Here is a 22,498-nt window from a genome sequence, read left to right as displayed (position 1 = left end):
AAACAGAAAGGAGTTGATACTGGCAAGGACCAGTCATGTCCTGCTACAGTTAAATGCCACAACCAGACACTGCCTCTTCTCCACAGCCTGATGTGATGTGGAGGCTTTTTGTTCTTGAGTTTCCCACTTGGCTGGGCCTGTCCCCCAGAATCAGCAGGACCGTGACTGGGTAAGAGCATATCCTCTGGCGCCTACCTGCCTGGACTGGAATCATGGTTATGCACCTTGAATGAGGCAGACATGTCTCTGAGCTTCAGTGTGGTCACTGGTAATGGCAGGGATAACAATAGTACCTGCCTCACAGGTGAGAATTAAATGAGTTTAGCAAATGTAAAGCACTTAGAACTTGATGTACATAGTCACCTTCCTGTCAGCACTTGCTCATTCAATATTCCTCACATATCTGGTCAGTAAAAATTCTTCATTTGAAATAATGTGTGCTTCTCCAATTTATTATCTTCCATCCCTTGTCCTCATCACACTCCTTGGTGTGTCAGAGGTTTGAACATGGTGTCTGATGTTTCCTTTCCCCTTCAGTCTGCCATAAGCCTGCTCTCTTCAAAATTCATGTTTCATCCAAACTCAGTACCTTTGCTTCTAAATGACCTTCATCGCCTCATGGATATGAACCACTCACCCCTTCTTTATTATCATGTAGAGTTACTCTACCTGAACAATCTCACACCACACTCAATGCCACAAGCTCATTGCTCCAGCTATATCTGCTCAGCCACCAAAACTGTGACGGGGACTTATGCCTTCACGCCATGCACTACTGACTGTCCTCTGGTTTAGCCTCCATTTCCATGTTGCATTGGTTAAGCATTTCACCAGTGTCTTCCGTTCTCTCAGCATCATCAACTTTTCATGGCTCTGGCTCCATTTTCCTGCTGCAATACTTATCCAACGATGGATCACTCCAATCTTTGCGTCTAACACTTTCAACCAAGCACTGGAGCTGTAACTAACCATCCCTAGCCTCAGCTGACCCTGCAGCATAGTCTGGCAGCCTCCTCCATGCCTCGTGCTTGCTCTGCATTTCTTTGCAAACCTACTCCAGTCATCTCTCATATCCAGTAACTATGTTCTAGCTACACCACTGCCAAAATAGTTCTTCAATCTAAAGGACCTTCTTGATTTGATTTGATTTCTGCTTCTTATCATCTCTACCCTCCTCCTCTCTGCTGTCAATGGGATCTTTCTTAAGTCCAAGCATCATGGTGTTTCCTACATGCTTATAGCCTGCAGTAACTCCTGATGCTTTTGGATAATGGTATTCCACCACAGAGTGACCACAAGACCCTCTGTGACTAAACCCATTCACCTCTGTAGACTCCTTTTCCAATTTGTCCAACCTGTACCCTACACACTTAACTACTTGTGCTTCCTTGATGGAAGCTCCAACACTGCCTTGCAGAGAGTAACTTTTCTTTCTTTTTTCTACCCAGACAACTCCTACTGGTCTTTTAGAGTTAGATTAATGTGTCACTTCTTGTAGCTCCAGTGCAGAGATTTCCCAGCTCTTCTTCTCCAATTGTTCCTTCTTGACCCTTCTTTCCTAAACAGGCTGGGTGAGTGTCTTTCTTTGTTCTTCTATGTATGTACCTCTAGTCAAGTACTTACCAGCAACTGGCACTCAGCAAATAGTTAGTGAATTAATGACTGAATCAGGACATCCCATGGCTATGAAGTAACAACAAAAGCCACAATCACATTTCATCTTATATGTCCATTTAGATATATTGTTTATATATCCATATGATTGTGTCCACTTGGCTATATTTTAAAATGACAGGGAGTTAGTTTTGACCATGTCAGTATTTTAGAGGGACTGACACTCCTGTGAGCTGGTTGGTACCCAAAGCTCTCACGTAATGGGCTGAATGAAACTAATGACTTGATTGGTGTAACCACTTCTGAGCAACCCTGGAGCCCTGCAGTAGATTGGCACCTACGACTGTCTTCTGGCTTCTCTCCAGGCATCAAAACAGCATCATCACCCCCATATTCAGTCAATACTTTGAAGTCAGGTAAAAGACTGTTTCTGTTTTGTGTTTCTTGGTAAAGAAGACAACAAAATCCTTTCCTCAAACCCTCTCCAAGCCCACATCATCATATTATATTTCTCTACCACCTCACTGAATAAAGGAGATCCCATTCCACTGGTCACTGAAGAGCAGCACTGGAGTATTTTTATGTTTGTACAAATCAGGATTCAATGGAAGCACCTATGGGAATAAGACACTAAACCCAAATTGGATCTTTTTAATTAAGGGCAAGAAGTTCTAATTAATGGCTGTTGGACGAGCAGCCAGCATTCTTTGCTAAAGGAATGCCATCTTTGAACAAATGTCAGATTTAGAGTCAGACACACAGTAGTTTGATTTCCTTCTCTACCAGTTTCTTATTGTGTGTCCCTGGGAAACTCCTTTGCTATAAAGTGGGGATCCCAAAACAGTCATGAAGACCAAATAACATAACATAATTGCTAACAGTCCTCTGAGACAGTATCTAACAGAAGCTTGTCCCTCTGACAAAAAAAAAAAAAAATCCAAAAGCAGCCATAGGCAATATGCCCAGGTGAGTAGTTAACAACTTGATAGAGTGACGTCAGATGCAATTCATGAGGAGAATTTGCCAACACTTAATAGACACAATCAAGTGATTGGGGTGACCCATTCCCCACCCACACCAATCCACAGCTTTTCTCTTTTTAATCAAACAAACAATATAATTAAGCTTGTCAAAACCAAACCTTTCCAAAAAACACCAAAGCCACATAAGCTTGAATGTAAGACTAACATACCATTGTAGCCGATTATGGAGATTCTCTTACCTTTACGTTCTTTTTTGGATATAAGATGAAAAATGGTTTTAGAACAGGAGAGCTAGATTAAAATGCAAAAGAAGAACAGTAAGTGCTCATTTGATAGACCTTGGGCCTATCAAGGAAAGAGGGCGGAAGGGCTTCCATGCATTCTACTCACTTGTTCCACCTGACCACCTTGATCTGTTAGTGAGCACACACACTGACCTATTTGTTTGCATTTCCTCTGATCTGATGAAGATTTCTCCATCAGAAATTATTTGATATACATGAAAAGCAATTCATTAAAAATTGAAACTGTTTTTCTTATACTATTTGTGGATTTCACCAGCTTTTTCCTTCCTCTGGGCTTTTCCCTTAAGACCTCATGAAGCACCTAAAAGAAGTCTGGGTGAACTTTCTAGACATGAACAGAGAGAAATGGAATTAGGTGTTCTTTAATATCTAAATTTAAATACCAAATATGAGGGTCAGAAGGAAATCGACTTATTTAATAGACACAAACACTATATAAGAAAATTGCATGAACGTTATCATCAGAAACACTGAGACCAGCATTGACTATTTGTGCATTGAATTAGCTAAGGGTTGAAACTAGAAAGAAATGATGATATTATGAAATTTTATAATGTGTAAGAATAAGTTTATGGAGGCCCTCTCTGATGGTGCAGCAGGTTAAAGCACTGCACTAAGAAGCTAAAGCCACTTCTGCATGAGTTTGATTCCCGCCTGCCCCGGAGGTGACCACCCTGCGTGGCAGACCTCTCCTGACCCGCCTGCTGCTCCCCTTAGCAGTGTACTTTGTTGATCTGCCTGTTCTGCTCCCCACTCTGCCTCTGGTCAAGCCTCTGACCGCCCCTGAACCTCTGGGGTACAGACCCCAGTTCTGTATGCACAAATAAATTTTAAAAAAAAGAATAAGTTTATGGAACTAAATATCTTGTGATCCTTGCACAAACAAGCACAACTTGAAATTTATCACAAAACAATATCCACCTCATCACGACCAAGATCAGGAAGTAGACTGCTGCCCACACCCAAGAAGTATCCTCCACCTTCTCCCAATCACTACTGCCCCCAGCAAAGATCACTGCTCTCCTGACTTTTCTTCCACGTAAGCATGCATCTCCAAACAAAACAACCCATGTGTATCTGTATAAACGGAATTATGTACATGTTCTTTGGTTTCTATGTTTCATCAACAGTAAGTTTGTGAGATTCACCCGTGTTGCCTAAGTCAGCTACCACTGCTCAGCTATACCCAGTAGATAACAGCAGGATTTTCTGTTTTATGTGGCAAAGCTGTTTATAATTATCTAAGAGGGCAAATCCTGTTTTTAGAAATAAATATCAAGTACATAAGATTTAAACATATGTACATTCTCCAGGGATGCAATTACTAGAAAAGGAAGACTGTGTTTTGTCTCATTCAGAACCTTGCCCAGAGTTGCTCACGTGACCAAAAGCAACACCAGTTGGGAGTTTTAGTTTCGCAGATCATGCACCTCTACGAGTCTGATTTGTAGCTGACTCCATTTTGTCTTCCACTCTACTGTAATCTCTTTAGAGCCACTCACATAGTGAGAGTACCTACTATTTTACTAATACATTTTTTTATCTATTTCTATTTGATGTCACAATAAGTACAATTAGATTTGAGTGGACTGAAGTGGTTTATGAATTTCAAGATAGTAAATATATTTGTCATAAGAAGACTGTATGGTGATGACAGTGTTGAGCATCACTGCCCTGGATAAATTCTCTTATGTACCCAAGGGACAACGAAGCACAGTGCAGACATGTGTGTTGGGGAGGGCAGACAGAAGGCATTTCAGAGCACGGATAGCTCTACTGGACAGCACTGGTCTACAACATTAGGGCAAAAATGAATATTTTCATATTCATAATATCAAAAACCTGAAAACAACCCAACTGTCCATTAACAGGGGAATGAATAAGTCAATGGAATACTACCTAGTAGTGGAAATGAATGGTAACATGTAGCAACACAGCCAAATCTTACAAAGAACACTGAGACAAAGATCTGAAATGTGACACATATATAAGATAAAACTGTGTGTGATTTATTAAAGGAATCACATGTAGAAAAAGTAATTTCTAAAACCCTGGGGAAGTCCAGGATAGCAATTAGCCTCTGGCAGGGAGGGAGAAGATAAAACTGAGAAGGAGTCAACTGGGGGCTTATCTACAAAAGAAATATTATAGTTCTTCAGGTATAAGATGGGCATCGCAGAATTTATTATTTTTATAAGGTTTTTAATATAAAGTACCTTTCACTTTAGGCTTACTTTGTCAATATTAATTATTGCACAGTGAAATTTTAAATTACACCTGCTTCTGGGTCATGGGTCCATGCTTCCCTCACACTTTTATCCCAGGTACTGAGCAATGTTTGGCAAAGTGTAGATACTCGAGATTTGTTTTACAATCACCCAAATATACAAAACAAAAGTTCATGTGACATCACTGTCTTGACTTAACTGGCAGAAATAGAATGCTTCCATCACATCACATTAGACGTGACATAGACATTTTTAAATCGTGCATTCATTTCACAAATCTCTATTCAGGGCTTACACTCCTTCAGTGTTAAGGGTACAGCAGAAACATATACCAAATACCAAAGTACTTATATTTAAGAGAATGGGGGGGGGAAACATAGGGGTGAGGGAGGTCAACCCAGGAAGAGTAATATGGTAAAGAATCCAATCAGACAGGGATAAGCACCTCCCAAAAATAAAGCAGGAAAGGGCAACAGCAATTTTAGAAGATAAAATAGGAAGGTGAGGTGGTTCTTTTTGAAAAAGTGACGTTTGCACCAAGACCTAAAGGGAGAGCCGCCCTGAGCATTGAGTGAGGGAGGAGAATGTGTGAAGTCCCCGAGGAACCCACAAAGGAGTCCAGTGCAGGGGAGCAGAGCTGAGAGAGCAGCAGGAGAGGAGATCAAAGTGGGCAGACGCCACACGAGGCCATTTTAATGATGGGTTTATTCGTTAGATGAAGTTAAGGATTTGGAACAAAGACATGACATCACCTGACTAAAAGGCTCACTCAGTTGTATGGCCAAGGAGTGAATGGGAATGTTAATGATAAACTAAGTGTAAGTCTGTACAGATGTTGACTTATAATGATTCACATTGAAAATGTATACAGTGTGACTTCAGTAAGAGTTATTTTTAAAAGTAGAAAATAAAGGCTCCTTCTCTTTTGAGAAGAGATGATACTGGGAAGTAGAAATGAGAGAGGTCAGATCACAGATGATGGTGGCAGGACATGGGAGGTGACAGTGGAGGTCGTCAGAAGTGGTCAGATTTTTGACATGTTTCTGAAGACGAAGCTACAGGGTTATTGCAGACTAACAGATTAGGAGGCATGAGAAAAGGGGAGCTGTTGCCAGTTACAGACCACAGAAGCTGGTTGGGTGGAGAGTGTGGTGGGGTTCAGTTTGGAGCATACTAAGCCTGAGATGTTTTACTAGGAATCCAAATAGAGTTGGTAAGTAGACAGTTTATCTAAGTCTTAGGGTCAAAGGAGAAGAGGAGCGAAAGACATAAATGTGCGAGCCATTAAGATAGAGGCGGTATTTAAAGGTGAAAGACAGGATGAGATCATCAGGGTGTAAAGAGGACCGGTCCAAGGGCCACTGTGTTTACAAGTCAGGGAAGAAGCGGACATCAGCCGACAAGGAGGAGTGTAGACGATGAGGCAGGAGACGATCCTAAGTCGTGTCTTGAGAGCCAAGTTCAGAACACATTTAAAGAAGAGGATCAAGGTGGGGGTGGGGGGTGGGCAGGCGCCTGTGGTGTAGCAGGTTCAGGAGAAAGGGGGGGGCAAAAAAGAACAGACACAACAGGCAACTATATTGAGGTTCTTTTTCATTTTTATGTCTTTCCACAGACACAAATACATCCTGGAATCCAGGAATCTGAACCCATCATCTCTTATCTCATCTCAAAAAAAATAGAATACAAGCAGCCAGAAAATTCCCCTGATGTACAAGACTTTGATGACTTTCTGCAAATACAACTATAGAAAGAACGAGGCAGAAATGCTGATAGTGGGTACAGCCTAACCCAGGTAGCCACTGTCCTCTGGTTTCATGATGAAACCCAGCAAGTCCCCTTCTTTGGTGAATACATTGAATGTCTCCCTGTAGATTGGTGACTGGACAGACAGATTAGTGCAGTCTGATGGTGCCATTCCTTGGAAAAGCCAGTTATCTCCTGAGAACTTTAACCCCAGGGACCAATGCACCATCCTGTTCTGCCAAGGTCAGCATGGCTGATTCTTACATAAGGCAACTCCCCCTCCAAGAACCACCCGCAGGCTCTCTGACCAAGACACGGCAGGAAGACGCATGTCTGGGCCCCAGAACTGCCCTGCTCACACCCTCATCCAGAAAGCTCCGCTGAAGGGGACGAAAGAGAAAAGACACAAGCACAAGGTAGGGAAACTTACACTTTTGGACGACCTCCAACTGCTGCTGTCAGACCAGGGGCTAAAGAAAAAGAAAAAAATTAAAACAATGTCCAGCTCTTAAGAGTGTTAAATGACAATACCATAACCCCAGTGCAGCCCATTACAACAGGGATTAATTTGTTGATATAGGATGTTAATACGCTAGCAAACCCAGGTTAAAACATTGTGCAGAGGTCAGGAGGAGTCAGTAAATGCAGAAATAACATGGCAATTAGAATACTTTATGGAACAGAGTCCAGTCATTAGTGAACACAGAAAGCTGAAAGACACAAGAAAGCAAACAACTGTCATCACAAATCAAACTATTTATTTGTCACATTCTTCTAATTTAAATATTCAATTTGACGAATTCACTAGTTTAACCATGAAAGAAGCCTTAAAATTAACTTCAGAGATTCCTCATTTGTTGTGGTTATTTTTTGGTGGGGGATCTCTTCCCTTTGCTCCAAAAACGTAAATGCAACAAAAACTTGTCTTCTCCTTAAAGGGAGCCTTTGCATTTGAAGGGGAGAGTAAAATCTGAACAAACTTTTCTTTCTCTCTGCCCATATGCTCCCTCTAGTGGATTTATAACTTAATCAAAAACAAGAAAGAGAAAGACCTGTGTGATCTAATAACTCAAATTATCGACACCATATAAAAATGCCTTTAAATATGGCAAAGAGGGTAATAGAAGAAAACATTTAGGGTTTGGCACATTAGAACATCCTACCTGTATATATTAAAGTGCATTCCAAGCATTACCTGGATACCTCATATTTGATACATTTGTAAAAGAAATTATACTATGGAGAATAAACACAAAGTCAAATTGCTCTGAAAAAGTTAAACTTATTTGTACATTATTCAAATACGCTGCATTCAATATTTATGTGAATTTCACTTTATACTAAATGTTCGTTAACTCATAATACTATACATTCCAGGACCTTAGAAGTCAGCTAGCCTAGTTTCCCCTGTTTACAGATGAGAGAACTGAAGCCCGAAGAAGTGTGTGCTAAAGGGCACAAGTACACCTGGTAGCATCAGCACTCAGACTCAGATCTCATTTTTTTTTTTTGCTTTTCATTGATATATAATGGACAAGCAATACAATATTAGTTTCAGGTGAACAATGTAATGAATAACTTATGTATATATTCCAAAATGAGCAACACAAATTAGTCTAGTTAATATCCTTTACCAGAGCCACAAATTTTTTCTTTAGGATGAGAACTTTTAAGATCTATTCTCTTAACAGCTTTCAAATATGCCATACAGTATGATTAACTCTAGTCACTATGCTGTAAAAAAATTCCAGTATTTTATAGTTGGAAGTTTGCACCTTTTGACCTCTTTCACCCAATTTGCCCAGCCTCACCCTGGCCCCACTCCCATCCTCCATAGCCTTCATCTCCTCCCCCAGCTTCCAGAACACCAATGTGTTCTCTGATTGCATGAGTTCCACTGTTGTTTTTTTAAATTCCACACATTAGTGGGATCATATGGTATCTGTCATTCTCTTTTGACTTACTTCGTTTAGCACAATGTCCTAAAGATCCACCTGTTTCTTTTTATTTAGCTGAATAATGTTGTGTGTGTGTACAGAGAGCTATATAGAGATCACATTTGCTTTATCCATTCATCTATCTGTGGGCACTAGTTTGTTTCAATATTTTGTCTGTTGTGAATAATGCTTCAAGGAACACAGAGGTGGACTCAGCTGTCCAGTAGTTTATGTTTTCATTTCCTTTGGAAAACAATTTCAGAAGGGGATCATATGGTGGTTCTATTTTCACTTTTCTGAGTAATCCTCATACTATTTTCCACAGTGGTTGCACCAATTTGCATTCCTAACAACAATGCACAAGTTTCCTTTACTCCAAATCTTCGCCAGCACCGGTTTCGCATATTTTTGTTAACAGCCATTCTAACACATTGACCAAACTCAGATTTCTTGAATCTCAAGATGTTTCTTTCACACTCCCCACCTGATAAAGTAAAACGTGGTGCAAAGAGACAGTACCTAAAATCCAGATTAATAAAAATATAATTTTATCCATTTAATAAGCAAAACCAATAAGAAGACCTAATTTGGACTGCAGAAATTTCCTTGTTCAGTTACTGATGAAAGAAGGGCAGAGAAAGGAAATCTGTATATCAGGCAACAGGAAGGAGATCCACAAAGGTGTGTGTACCTTCTCATACCAGAGGTGAAGTGTGAGACTTAACTGCTTCCACAGACAGAAGTAGGATAAGAATGGAGTAGGAAGCTGACTTCACACTTGATTTTGTTGTATTGCTTTAATTCTGGATTTCGTGCACCCATTGTCTTTTTTTTTTAATTGAAAAGTAAACCTTTCTATAAGCATATTCATCTCAACGTATGCCAACTAAGCCAGCTCCCTGTTCTTTCAGTCAACTGCCTTCTGGAGATGGGCACAGCCTTTCTCTGACCCTCAAATCTGCCCTCGCACCCTGATTATGTGGCTCTTATCAGACTCCACATGTCTGAATTAATTCTCCACTAATTGATTCTAATGTCTTTTATAAATGCTGTGAGCCTCATGGGAAAACTTCTGCCTGAACTCTGTACTGCTGATAATCTTAACCTATTCTGTCTAATAACAAACTGCATCATTCTGACTTTTGTTTATCAATCTTGTTTCCTATTCTTCCAATTCTGTCAACCCAAGCATTTCTTGCCCAGGAAAAACTGCAGAGAAGGCTCCAAGTAGATTATATAATATTCACAATAAACAGTCGCTTGAATGAGAATTTTAAAAATAAAGTCAACACAGTTTTAAAGCAAAGAGGCTTGATCTATCATTTAGACCAAGTTAGACAAGAATATAGGAGTGATCTTTCCATGAGGTACCCCTGGCCTACAAGAGTGCTCCTTGCATTCCCATATTCTGTTGTAGTAACAGAAATGCAAAAATAAATTTTGGTGATACATTTTCTATATACTCTCACTACTACTGACTTCTGGTTAAAATTAACTTGGAGTAGCATCTATTTTATTATCAAACTACAGGAATCTAGACCCTCAGCTTGTGCTCGGAGTGATAATTTACATTCACAGTAACCTTCAGTCTTGAGCCTCAATTGTTGAGTTCAATTCCATGTTTTTAATTATTACATTTCCTCTACATTGAGAAGATAAAAAATTTGGGGGGTGAGGTTTTCCTTGAACCAAAAGGGGAGAATATAACAAACTGTTAAACCAAGGACCTTTCTTAAAGTGTTTTCCAACACACGCTGTGATCAGTCATAATATTTATATTTACTCAAGCACTTTGAAATCTCAAGCTGTTTTAACCAGCTGTCATTTTGGTGTCAAACTCCGGTCATTTTAATGTGAAACAAAGGTCAACCAAGGGTTTCTCTTATCCTTCCTATTAGGGAAATGTGTGTATTTGTTGAACTCTGCTTAAACTTCCGACAGTAAGTCCCTATTGCATACTTCTATTTTCTCGGTCACAGAGGGTCTTAGGTTTGTTCATAAATAAAATGCATAGAAATAAAAAAGGTAAAGTTGACAAAGTGTTATCTATAATCAAAAATACATAACACAGTATGGTCTATACAAGCTTAGCATTGATTATCAAAAATCATTTGTATCAAATACTGATATCCACAAGGCACATAATCCCAATTTGATTTTTTCTATATCTAAAATAAAATGGCATAGTCATCTTTTCATTACTCACACTAGAAACTACACTGTGAAGCTCAATCCAAAGTCTGCTAGATTGTGACCTTTTTCTAGAGTTTATTCTCTCAGTTTATTGCTAAATCCCAAATAACACTGGATGGGGCAGTCTCTCATCTAAATATCGACTCTCACCTTAAGTCTTTGCTAGCCTGCAACAAGATAATGGATTGTACAGAATTACTTTACTACAAGAGGTAGCTACCACACAACAGAGTAAGGACTTAGCATCAGGCATTCCAATCATGGCACGTTAGGAAGAGTATCTCAAGCTAGGCCTCGGCCTAGTGATACACTGCGCGACACATTCTCCTGCTGAGTCTTACTGCTATCATTGGCTCTGAGCCCTGTGGATGAAGGATGATTGCTCTTTTCCTGAGTGACCATTTTCTTTGTGTATAAAATAGTCATTCTTCTCACCCTCCTCTCCGTCACCTTTCCCACACTTTACTATTCCCCTCACATCTGTAAACATCTCTGTCCTAATTTTTGTCCCTCCTCAGGCAGATCTACCTAAGTCTCCTTTGAAGGATCCTCTTTTGCAAATCCTTTGCATGAGTCTATGAAATCAGCGGCTACATCTGTGCAGCTTTTCAGCCTCCGTGCCAGAATGTCCCACAGGCTCCCCTAAACATGCTTCTTCTCCCATGTTCTTTTTTTCCATAAGTGGTATCCCCATCTATCAGTTACCCAAACTATGTTCCAGAATGACCTCTGATGCTTCTCTCTCCCTTGTTTTCCAAACCCAGTCATTAAGTCCCGTAATTCAGTCTCCGACAGATCTGTGACCTGACCACGGCTCTCAGTCTTGCTGATTTTATCCTAGGTCGGCCTCAAGTGACCCCATCTCTGTGCCACTGTTAAAGGAAACCTTTTACTTTCTCAAAAAGCTCTCTCCTTTGGGCTTTCCTACATTGCTATTTCCTGTAATTAGAATTCTTTACACTAGGCTAAGTATCACTACTTATCATCTTCCCATTCTGTTTCATTTATCACCACTCTGGCCTACTGAGGTGCCCTTACATGTTTCTATAACACCCTAGATCCCACCACTGTTTTTGTGCTCTTCTACTCCATGATGATACATTTCTTCATAATGTGTCCCATCAGATAGATTTCTTAAGTTATAATAACATCAGATAGATTTCTTAAGTTATAATAACCAGGATTTAAATTTTATTTGCACCAAGACCATTCTTTTCGAGGCACTGAGATTCATCAAACACTGTGGGTTGAATCTCCAGGATATGTAAGGTTTCTGTTTGTTTTAAGAGGCACTTACCCCACAATGAAAAGGGACTTAAACATTAAGATAATGGCTTTGAAAACTATTTTGGTAATCGTTAAAAATGGTTATAGTCCACATATGGAATAGATACTTCCTACTTTTAAGAGCAAAGAATGATCCTTTATCACCCCTGAGATGTATTAGTTGGTTATTTCCTATTGCAATAAAAATTTCCAGATTAAATAGAACATATAAAAGCTATAAACTATAAGTGTGTGGGTTGTCCATGAGGAAAAGAATACAAAATTAAGAGGTTTGACATAACATGTAAATATAAAAATCTAATTTAATCATCAGAGAAGCACATAAGATAATAATGATTTAAAACTAAGACCCTTATGCAACATTCTTACAAGTAGTTTAGAAATAAGAATGAATTACTGAAAGATCCAGATTATTGCCAAGATTTACTGTAATTAGTTTTCTCTACTTAATATGCATGTGCTTCAGATTATGAAACACATTCAGCTGTGTGATGAACCAAAGGCCAACATACTGACCAGCCAACAAGGCAGCATTTCAGCAGTGTCAGTGCAACATAAATGAATAAACAAAATGTCAGTTGTAGTCCAGGGAGCTGAGCTCCCTATCCCTTGATTCCGAAGAGAAAATCACCTTATTTCTCTTATACAAGCTATGTTCATAAAGTGCAAGTCCAAATGGCCACATTGTCATATTTTGCTAAATATATTTCCATACAATAATGTAACTTTCCAAAGGAAAAAGACTGCATAACAATATCATCAGTATATGTGTGAAAAGGTCAAAACCAAAAGTTCAAGGAAAAAACCATCCAGTTTATACTTTACCAATGAGCTTGCAAATAAAATTGGACTTGACTTGCAAATATGGTTTAGGGTAAAATGCCTGAAAAAAACTCTTCAGCTGATGCATCCCTTCAACTACCATGTCCATCTGCTTTAGTATTTCCGGTCTTCGCCCAGCACTATTGAATTACTTGACAATAGCACAGACTTCATACTCCTCTGCCATCCAAGCGACAATTAAAGTTTCAGCTCCCTGAATGCTCAGGAGCATGGGATACGTATCACAAAAGACTGCAAACAAATAAGCTCCACACCCACACCACAACACACCTGATCTTAGACTCCGTACTGTTACGGCAGGGGTGCCTGGCTTCTCCAGACCATTGTCTGGTGGCCATTTCAATAACCGATAACTCCCTCCTCTGCTTAAAAGACTCCACTCCTCTGCCCACAGGAATAGCTGTACTGGTTCCAAGTGTGCCTAACCAAGGACTTCTGGACCTTAGAAACTGACTCTGGGAAAGAGGAGTTGTTCTCTGTGCCCTCAGAGTGCTGGGGTGTGCCTTGGGCTCTCAGCTGCATTGAGCAGCTGGTCTTACAGGCAACACACAGGGAAGGTGGTGAAGAGACAGTGAGGAGCCAGACGGTCTGGAGTCCCTTAAAGCCGGCTGCATCCGTGTTCTCACAACAATCGGGTTATAAGAGTGAACGAATTCCGCTGGCTCACTTTCATTAGTTCATGTAAGGACTCCATCCCCAGAAGCCAGAATCCTAACTAGAAGAAACAGATTTGTGTTTCTGTAAGGACTCTTGGTATTCATGGAGCCCAATCTCCTCATGTGAGGTATTAGGAAAGAGGGATTAGAGAGGGTAAGTTCCTTGTATAAAATCTCACAAAGGAATGGAAAGGAAGCAGGGAACGGACAGATTCTACAGTTTGGCTCACCCTCCCCAGTCTTCTTGTAGCTAAGGTGCGTGCTTGTGGCTAAAGCTGCTGGCGACTTCAGACATCCCCTGAGGACTTGGGGGAGACAAAGGCGATGGGAGGAGGCTGTGACACGTGGAGTCCGCATAATCTGGGAACATGGTGGCCAAGCAGCAGGGCCTTCTGAGGCAGTATCCTACCTGCCTACAGTCGTGTTTGTTTTGACAGAGTGAGTAGTCTCTAAAACTGGTTCTCTTGCTCTCCCAAGGTTCTGGGAGGTACCTGCTTAGCAGCAGGAAATGGGATGCTTCCGTCCAATAGATGGAACTGATGATACCTGAAAGGAGGAGAACCATGAGCAGCAAAGGCCCAGCTGCCCACGCAGAAAGCTGGTAATTCTTACTATTTGGTGACAGAAAATGTTGTTTAACTGCCCCAGGTGGCAACTCAGAAAGTAAACTATGTTGTGCATGTTCCATCACAAGTAAGAGCAAGAAAAATTTGGCCCAGAATAAAGAGCACCCAAAAGTCTAAACTTTTGTTCGGAGTCATCTAGAAAGTATGTGCAACTGCAACAGAAACTATAAAAACGGTGACTTAAACAAATTGGTTAATTTTAATTCTTCTGACATCTAAAGATTAACGGGAAGCAAAGGAAGAATATGTAGTATACAGACAATTCCCAGCCAAAATGGCAACCCCCGTCATCAACGATAAGGAAAATGATGAGCAATTTGAAGAAGACACAGAAGTGAGTCACCACTGAAATATTTCACGGAGGTCACTGTTTTGCTCCTTCTGGAACATGCTTGCTCTCTCTGGTTCTCTCTCCCCCCTCTCATTTCTTTCTTTCCTTCATAACTGTAATTCTATAGACATCTCAGCACTTTTTAGATTATTCTAAGAAACAGTAAGAAACTGGTTTTAAAAGTTTTGTAACATCTTCAATGTTAAAGTCAAGTAGCAGACTCAGCATTAACTAGAAGTGAAGAAGCATTTTGGCTTTTGGGAGGTTGGAGGTTAACCCAATTTGTAGGAACTTTGTCAAGACAAATAATACAAAATAAAAATACAAAATCAGGTGTGATTTGTTATTTCCACTGATGTTGAGCACTTTTTCATATATGTAATAGTCATTTCTTGGTCTTTTTCAGAAATGTCTATTGAAGACACTGGCTCATTTTGCAATAGGCTTCCATGAGTTCCTTATGTATTTTACAGAATTTTACCCTCTTCGAAGATACAGTCTGCAAATACTAACCATACGTTGCCTTTTCATTTTGCTGATGAATTCCTCCTGCTGTGCAGTTGCTTGTTAACTTGATGAGGTCCTGATTGTTAATTTTACATTGTTTTAATTTTAAAATGCAAATCTTGCATAACCAAAGCTTAATTTTCCATTCCATTCTTAATCAGTCAGTAGAGGAAGAAGAAGGAAGTAGAAACTGACTTGAACTTTTTTTTTTTTTTTAAAGATTTATTTATTTGTGGATACAGAACTGGGGTACAGGCCAGAGGCTCAGGGGCAGCGAGAGGCTTCACCAGAGACAGAGTGGGGAGCAGAACAGGCAGATCTACGAAGTACACTGCTGAGGGGAGCAGTGGGCGGGTCAGGAGAGGTCTGCCACGCCATGTGGTCACCTCCGGGGCAGGCGGGAATCGAACTCATGCGGAACTGGCTTAAGCTTCTTAGTGCTGTGCTTTAACCCGCTGCGCCACCAGGGAGGGCCGACTTGAACTTTTTTATATGACACTAATATTATCAGAAAATTTTAATTTGGGGGGGGAAGGGTGGCTGCCTACTCTTACTTTGACCACTTTAACCCCTTTAAGCCTGAGTTTCTCCAGCCATAGTGGAAATTCAAGGTCTTTCAAAAGTATGCCCCAATGAATGACTGGATTAGCAAGACTAAAGCCCTGTGATGCTTGATCCAAGTTCATTTCCTTATTAGGGAAAAGTAGCTGAGCCATTTCGGGAAGGCTCTTTGGGGAAGACACCAGACCTGGCTGAGCAAACCCAAAATGAATTTTACCAGGTTGCTTTGTCTGGAACTATTAACTAGATTTGCCATTTGGCAAACTCATCCTGGACAAAAACATACCTCATGTCAGTATGTTTTTAAATTTCTGATAAGCTTGAAATAAATATTACAAGGAAAAGCATATTCACAAATATTTAGCTGTATTAAAATACCCAAACACATAAAAGCATTTAATACAACAATGCACACAGACCAGATGGCTTAGCATGAAATGCCCCGTTTGGAAGGGTCTACTAATAAGTATTACCACTAATGAATTCTTAGAGCTGTAGCTGTAAAAATACATATATTTACCCATTCCAGTTGCTGCTGGTGCAACTTCTTTTGAAAAAAGTTCCACTGCTTTCCTCTGTCTATGATGTACTGAAAGCCAAAGGACCACCTCTCGAGGACCCTATTTGCAAAGAGTAGGAATTAACAAACACACACCTCAAAATAAGGTACAAATCTGCATCTGCTCCAGGTGAAAGATTACTTCTTGAACTATATAAATATATCTGATGTGCATGATTTCTAGAAGGAATTCATTACTATACCTATACCTATTCCTAATTCTGCCACATCTGCTCATTAAAATAAGCACCTATTAAAAAATAAACACTCTTAGTCTCCCATAAAGTAAAAATAATCTTACCTTAATATATACAATTTGACACCTGGTAATGATATCTTGGAAAATAGCTAAAATTGTATTTGTGAAATTCCTTTGTCTTTTTTTCCATTTTTCCTCTCTTGAAATAAATATCACTAGAGAAGAATTATTACTTAATTGATATCCATTGCTTTCTTCATATGACAGGTGAGTTTAAACTAAAAGTGTGTATGTAATTGCTATTGCTCCACTTTTCCTAAGGAATTATCTATAATGCAAATAATCTATAGTTCTCTCCTAAGGAATATTTATAATGCAAATAATCCATAATTACTGTATAGTTTATTAAAAATGAATCAATAATCAATTATCCTGGTTTAAAACAGAATTACATAAGAGTACAGATAAAAGATCATATCTGAAAAATTTAAGAATTCAACAATTATCTTTTTTAAAAGATATTGTCACTTGGAAAAACAGTAGAACAAAGTAGAAGTGTAAAGTCTAGTTCTGCCTCTTCTTCTGACACCCTGGCTGTTCTTAAGTTAGTTCATTTCTCTATAATTTAATTTTCCTTTTTAGTAAAACGGAGATCCTATTAGCTTCCCAACTACTTCATAGAGCTGTGATGATGAAACAATGTGGCATCAGATGTAAACCACTTCTTCAGGTACATATGTGAGATATAATGATTTTAATAAGACCAATAATTAAACTTCTGCTTTTCCTCTATGCTTACTGTCAATCTCTCTGTCTAAAACCAACTTAATGAACCTACTTGACAACTTAATTATGTACTAAATGGAGGTGCATGGGCACATCAATGAAAATAGACTTAAGGTACTATTTTCCAGCACCTTTTTAATAAAAAAGCACTCTTCAAACAGATTAGATGTTGGTTTACACAATAATCTTTCAAGTTAACTTTGATAGTCACTAGTTCTAATTCAGTAAATTAAATATGGCCACATATTTGGCACTTCATAGAGCACATATTTTACATTTAGTGAAATTTCTACACTTGACTCTAGATTTTATCAAGCTTCTAGAATTTCTAATGTAATTCTAAATAGACCCTAACTTTACATCCTGACTGGTCTACAATCTAGTCTACAAAATAAAACATAAGAGCATGACATTTTGGGGATTTTATAAAATGAAATGAACTATACAAAAATTATGGAAAAAAACCTGCAAAAATTATGAAGCCAGGAATTGTTTTTCCAAACTGTTCTCAAAATAAAATATTAAGCTTGTTATTTTATAAAGAGAAAATTCCCAAATAGAAAAGAGTCTCAATAAAGATTAGGAAACATATACTTGAGTTACTTTTATTTTAAAATAACCAAGAACATAAGTGACAGTCTATATTTTCTCTTCTACAATTTAATAAATTATCTTTTTATGTTATTCAAGGCTGCCTCACTGTGACAAGAGTTTTAGATCTTTTTGCTGAACTTCACACCAAAATGAAACAATCCTAGTATTGAAAAGTGCAGCTTTGGGAACTGGATACAATTTCTGGTCCCGCCAGCAAGAGCTGTTTGATGACAAGACAAATTACTTGACCTCCCTGTGCCTCATTCCCTCATTTATGAAACAGGAAAACTCCAGAAACCCACAAATTGGTTCTGGTGAGGGCTAAATGACAACAGGACTAAAGCTTAGAACAGTGCCTGACACAGTTCAGCTTCTCAGTTAAGAGTAATCATTTCTGTTGCTTAATTCCCACTCATCTTCCCATCTCTGACTAATAGTCACTAAGTAAAAGCAACATCAAAATGCATAATCCAGAAAAATAAGATGGTCAAACCTTTGGGAATATCACCACTATGTTAAAATTCTACAAAATTATTCAAAAAGGTGAAAGATGCAGATGGAAAGTTTATATAAGACACACCTGTAACAGTGCTGCTTGGAATAAAAATGTGGACAGAGATGAAAAACTACCTAGACTGGCTCCCTGGTGGCGCAGCGGGTTAAAGCACAGCACTAACAAGCTAAAGCCACTTCCGCATAAGTTTGATCTCTGCCCCCGAGGTGACCCACATGGCGCAGCAGACCTCTCCTGACCCGCCTGCTGCTCCCCTCAGCAGTGTACTTTGTCGTCAGCCTGTTCTGCTCCGCACTCTGTCTCTGGTGAATCCTCTCACCACACCTGCACCACTGGCCAGTACCCCCAGTTCTGTATGCATAAATGACTTCTTTGAGTGCGTGAGTGGTTGGATCCTTAAAGTGAACAAAATAGGCTTTTTTTTTCTCCTTCACATTTTGAGTACTCTTCTGTTTCAGAACAAGAAAGGAAGGTAAAAGGAATTGGGCTGAGTTTTGCCATAGGCAGAAGGAAAGTTCAAAATGAGTAACAAGCTTGATACGGAACTATAAATATAAATATATGTATACATCATAAAAATAAAAGGAGGCCCTTCCTGGTGGCGCAGCAGGTTAAAGCACTGCACTAAGAAGCGTAAGCCAGTTCTGCATGAGTTCGATCCCCGCCTGCCCCGGAGGAGATCCACATGGCGCACCAGACCTCTCCTGAACCGCCTGTTGCTCCCCTTAGCAATGTACTTCGTAGATCTGCCTGTTCTGCTCCCCACTCTGTCCCTGGTGAATCCTCTCACCCTCCGCATCTCTGGCCTGTACCCCAGTTCAGTATGAATAAATAAATAAATCTTTAAAAAAAATAAATAAATAAAAATAAAAGGAACCCCAAATTGGTAACTCACTGAACATTAGCAAGGTTGGTTTTTAAAGCAAATATTTGTACACATTTACTGACTAAGACTATTCCAATTTATTCATTTATACTGGAATAAGAAATCTTCTGATATACTCACTCCATTTAAATTTGCTTTAGCTTGTGCTCCATATGTTTCTTCAGATCCTAAGATTTGAACTTGAACTTCACTATAATCGTCCAAGCCAGTTTCTTTAAACATAAGGCGGGTTCTGCATCAATATAAATGTGATAAAAATGTATTCATGAATTTATAGCAAGTTCTGATATTTCCCTTATTTGGGTTCCTCAGAAGTTATTCATTTGGGATTATAATGACAAAAGAGTTAAGTGCTTGATTACATTTAAAGTATTAAGGCACTTTAGAGCACTTAAGGCTATCAAACGCTCCTATGGTGACTTCCATATAGTAAGGGATTCAGTAAGAGATAGTTCAGAAAGAATGAGTTAGTGAGTAAACAATTTAGATAAAATTACAAAAATAGAAATTGCAGCTCTCCTTAATTTAAAAACATTTAAATTAAAAATTTGTTTTTAAATTAATTTTAAAACATTTAAATTAAAAATAGAAATTGCAGTTGTGCTTAATTTAAAAACATTTTGATTATTAAGCAACAGGATCACAGGCTATTTTCATTCATTTGCTTGCTCCTGTATTTCTGTACTTTTAAATATTTTGTGGTCAGCATGTTGAAAAAGAATGAAATGATTTGATATGGTATGGTTGCCTTATTAAAGAAGAAAGTAGCACTAAATTGTTTTTTTATATCTCTTACCAATATTTATTAATAGGGGTTTGAATATTGAACCCAGGTTCTCCTGACTAACTAATAACATGCTTTCAGTCCATAACATGGTAAGGAGCTTTCTACTGTGGGCAGGATGCAAATGAGTGACTTAAGCATTGGAAATTTTATAAAGCCTAATTCAATTCAGTTATAGAAATATTATGAAATTTCTTTATATGAATATTTATTAAAGAAGAACTTTAGGGACAAACTAAATGAGCTTCAGACACCACACAGTTGGAGGTGCCATGAGACCTGTCAAAACACCTATCCCGTAGATTTTATCACCTCTGTTCATTGTTATTCTGAACTTCTAGGGTACAGGGAGAAATGAATAGGTTTTCTCGTAGCATGTAACATCTACACATCTTTTCTCATACTTTCTTGCTGATGGATACGGGGCACAATGAATGGTGCAGCACTCATGTTTACAACCTGACACTATACAATGTGCTGAATCGGTGTCTAAATATCTGGGGGGGGGGGAATGTTAAGTGATCAAGTAATGATTCTTGTTCATGAATTTGACTGCTAACATGTTACCTGGAAAAACCTTTATTTTATTCATACACAAACCTTTTCAGAATACTTTCAGCTGTTCTCCTTCCCTTTTCAGTTGCTTTGGGCCCTCCCAGGACACAGACAGCGGTGGCTCTGAAACCATCATGGTAACACGAACTTACCTGCAGATGTAAGATTGCATAGATAAGCACAGTTACTAATGTCTGCCAACAATTTTAACATGCCCTAGAATGGAGCATATAACTCCCAGTGAGAATGACTTGATCTATTCTAAGTACATAAATAAATAAAGTTTACCATTTCCTCAATGAAACAATGATTTTCATAGGGCAATGAATCATAAACAATATCAATTAAGCAAAGATGGGATTGTTCCACAACCATGTTTTCAGCCAAGTTGCTGTAAGAAATTAACATTTATCCTGAATTAAATCTCCCTGTCTATATAGCACAGAAGGAAATGCCTCCTCCCTCAAGTCTACAGTGACACCAAAATAACAGAAAAGACCTTATAAAAGGAGGAAGGAAGAGACCCCTTTGCTCCTTGTACTCGCACGGCTCCACCTTCAATACCTAAATAAAGAGAGAAAACAGTATCACTTATTTTTAACACAATACTGGTCACTACTTTTACCAAACAACAACAACAAAACACCAGTTTTTGCAAGTGAACTAAAAAAAAAAAAAAATACCGAATGAAGGATATTAGAAATGTCCTTAAAGCCAATAATAATGCTCTCCCTCGTGGTACAGTGGGTTGAAACACACCACTGCAAGTAGCAGCTGCTTCAGTGTTCGATCCACAGACCCGGAGTTGATTCACATGGCCGGACGCACTCTCCTGTCTCCCATGCTGCACCCCTCAGCAGAGTACTTCTTAGATCTGCCTGTTCTGCGCCATACTGTCTCACCACCAGCTGAAACTGGCTCAAACCAGTGCTAACTGGCTGAAATCGGTTCTGACCGGTTCAAAATCATTTAAAACTGGGTGAGACCAGTTCAAACTGGTTCAAATGTCTGAAGCCAGTTCAAACTGGTTCCAGGCAGGTTTTGACCAGCTCAAACGAACCAGCTGAAAACGGTTCAATCAGTTCAAGCTGGTTGACAATGGTTCAAAAGGGTTTTGGCATTTTGCATTGCGCTCCGACCATGTCAGACCTGTCAGAGACTTCTAGAAGCTTTTAAACTTATAGCAACCTTCAGAAAATGGTCTCAAATGCTCAATCCGGTTTCAGCCGGTTCCGACTGGTTTCAGCCGGTTCAAGCGTGCTTAAATCGGTTTAGACCAGTTCAAACTGGTTCAAGCCTGTTTAGACCGACTCAAACCGGTTCTACCCTGTTTAAGACGTCTGAACACGTCACACATGCCTGGGAGCATCTTGACTCTTTCCAAGTGATACCAACCAGCTGGGAATGGTCGCAATGCTGAAACAGGTTACAAGTGGCCTGATGCAGATCAAACCCGTTCGAGCTGGCTCAAACTGGTTTAGACTAGGTCAAAACAGTTTCAGCCGGTTCAGACCAGTTCAAGCCAGTTTCAGCGGGTTCAGACCAGTTCAGGCTTGTTTCTGCCGGTTCAAACTGGTTTGAGCCGGATCAAACCGGTTTAAGCCGGTTCAGACCGGCTCAGACCGGTTCAAACTGGTTCAAACCGGTTTCAGCCGGTTCAAACTGGTTTATCCAGTTCAAGCCGGTTTCAGCCGGTTCAAAACTGCTAACGCCAGTTTGGACTGATCCCAAATAGAAATGTAAACACGTCACACATGCCTGGGAGCCTCTTGACTCTTTACAAGTGATACCAACCAGCTGGGAA

The 22,498-nt window shown here is 39.4% G+C and overlaps 1 protein-coding gene across 1 annotated transcript in view; it reads right to left on the bottom strand.

Annotated features, from left to right (window-relative positions):
- LOC105853800 overlaps positions 1 to 22,498 on the bottom strand; it is a 79,059-nt gene that overhangs the window by 25,740 nt on the left and 30,821 nt on the right. The window contains exons 13-18 of the mRNA XM_012726759.1: positions 21,194 to 21,258; positions 20,740 to 20,846; positions 19,476 to 19,587; positions 16,338 to 16,437; positions 7,307 to 7,346; positions 2,837 to 2,888 (exon numbers count right to left, since the gene is read on the bottom strand). Coding sequence (XP_012582213.1) covers positions 2,837 to 2,888; positions 7,307 to 7,346; positions 16,338 to 16,437; positions 19,476 to 19,587; positions 20,740 to 20,846; positions 21,194 to 21,258 — 476 coding nt within the window. The remainder of the gene's footprint in view (positions 1 to 2,836; positions 2,889 to 7,306; positions 7,347 to 16,337; positions 16,438 to 19,475; positions 19,588 to 20,739; positions 20,847 to 21,193; positions 21,259 to 22,498) is intronic.

This window comes from Condylura cristata, unplaced genomic scaffold (assembly GCF_000260355.1).
Source record: "Condylura cristata isolate star-nosed mole 26May11 unplaced genomic scaffold, ConCri1.0 scaffold00018, whole genome shotgun sequence".
In the NCBI taxonomy this organism is placed as follows: Eukaryota; Metazoa; Chordata; class Mammalia; order Eulipotyphla; family Talpidae; genus Condylura; species Condylura cristata.
This window is presented reverse-complemented; position numbering and strand designations above follow the sequence as displayed.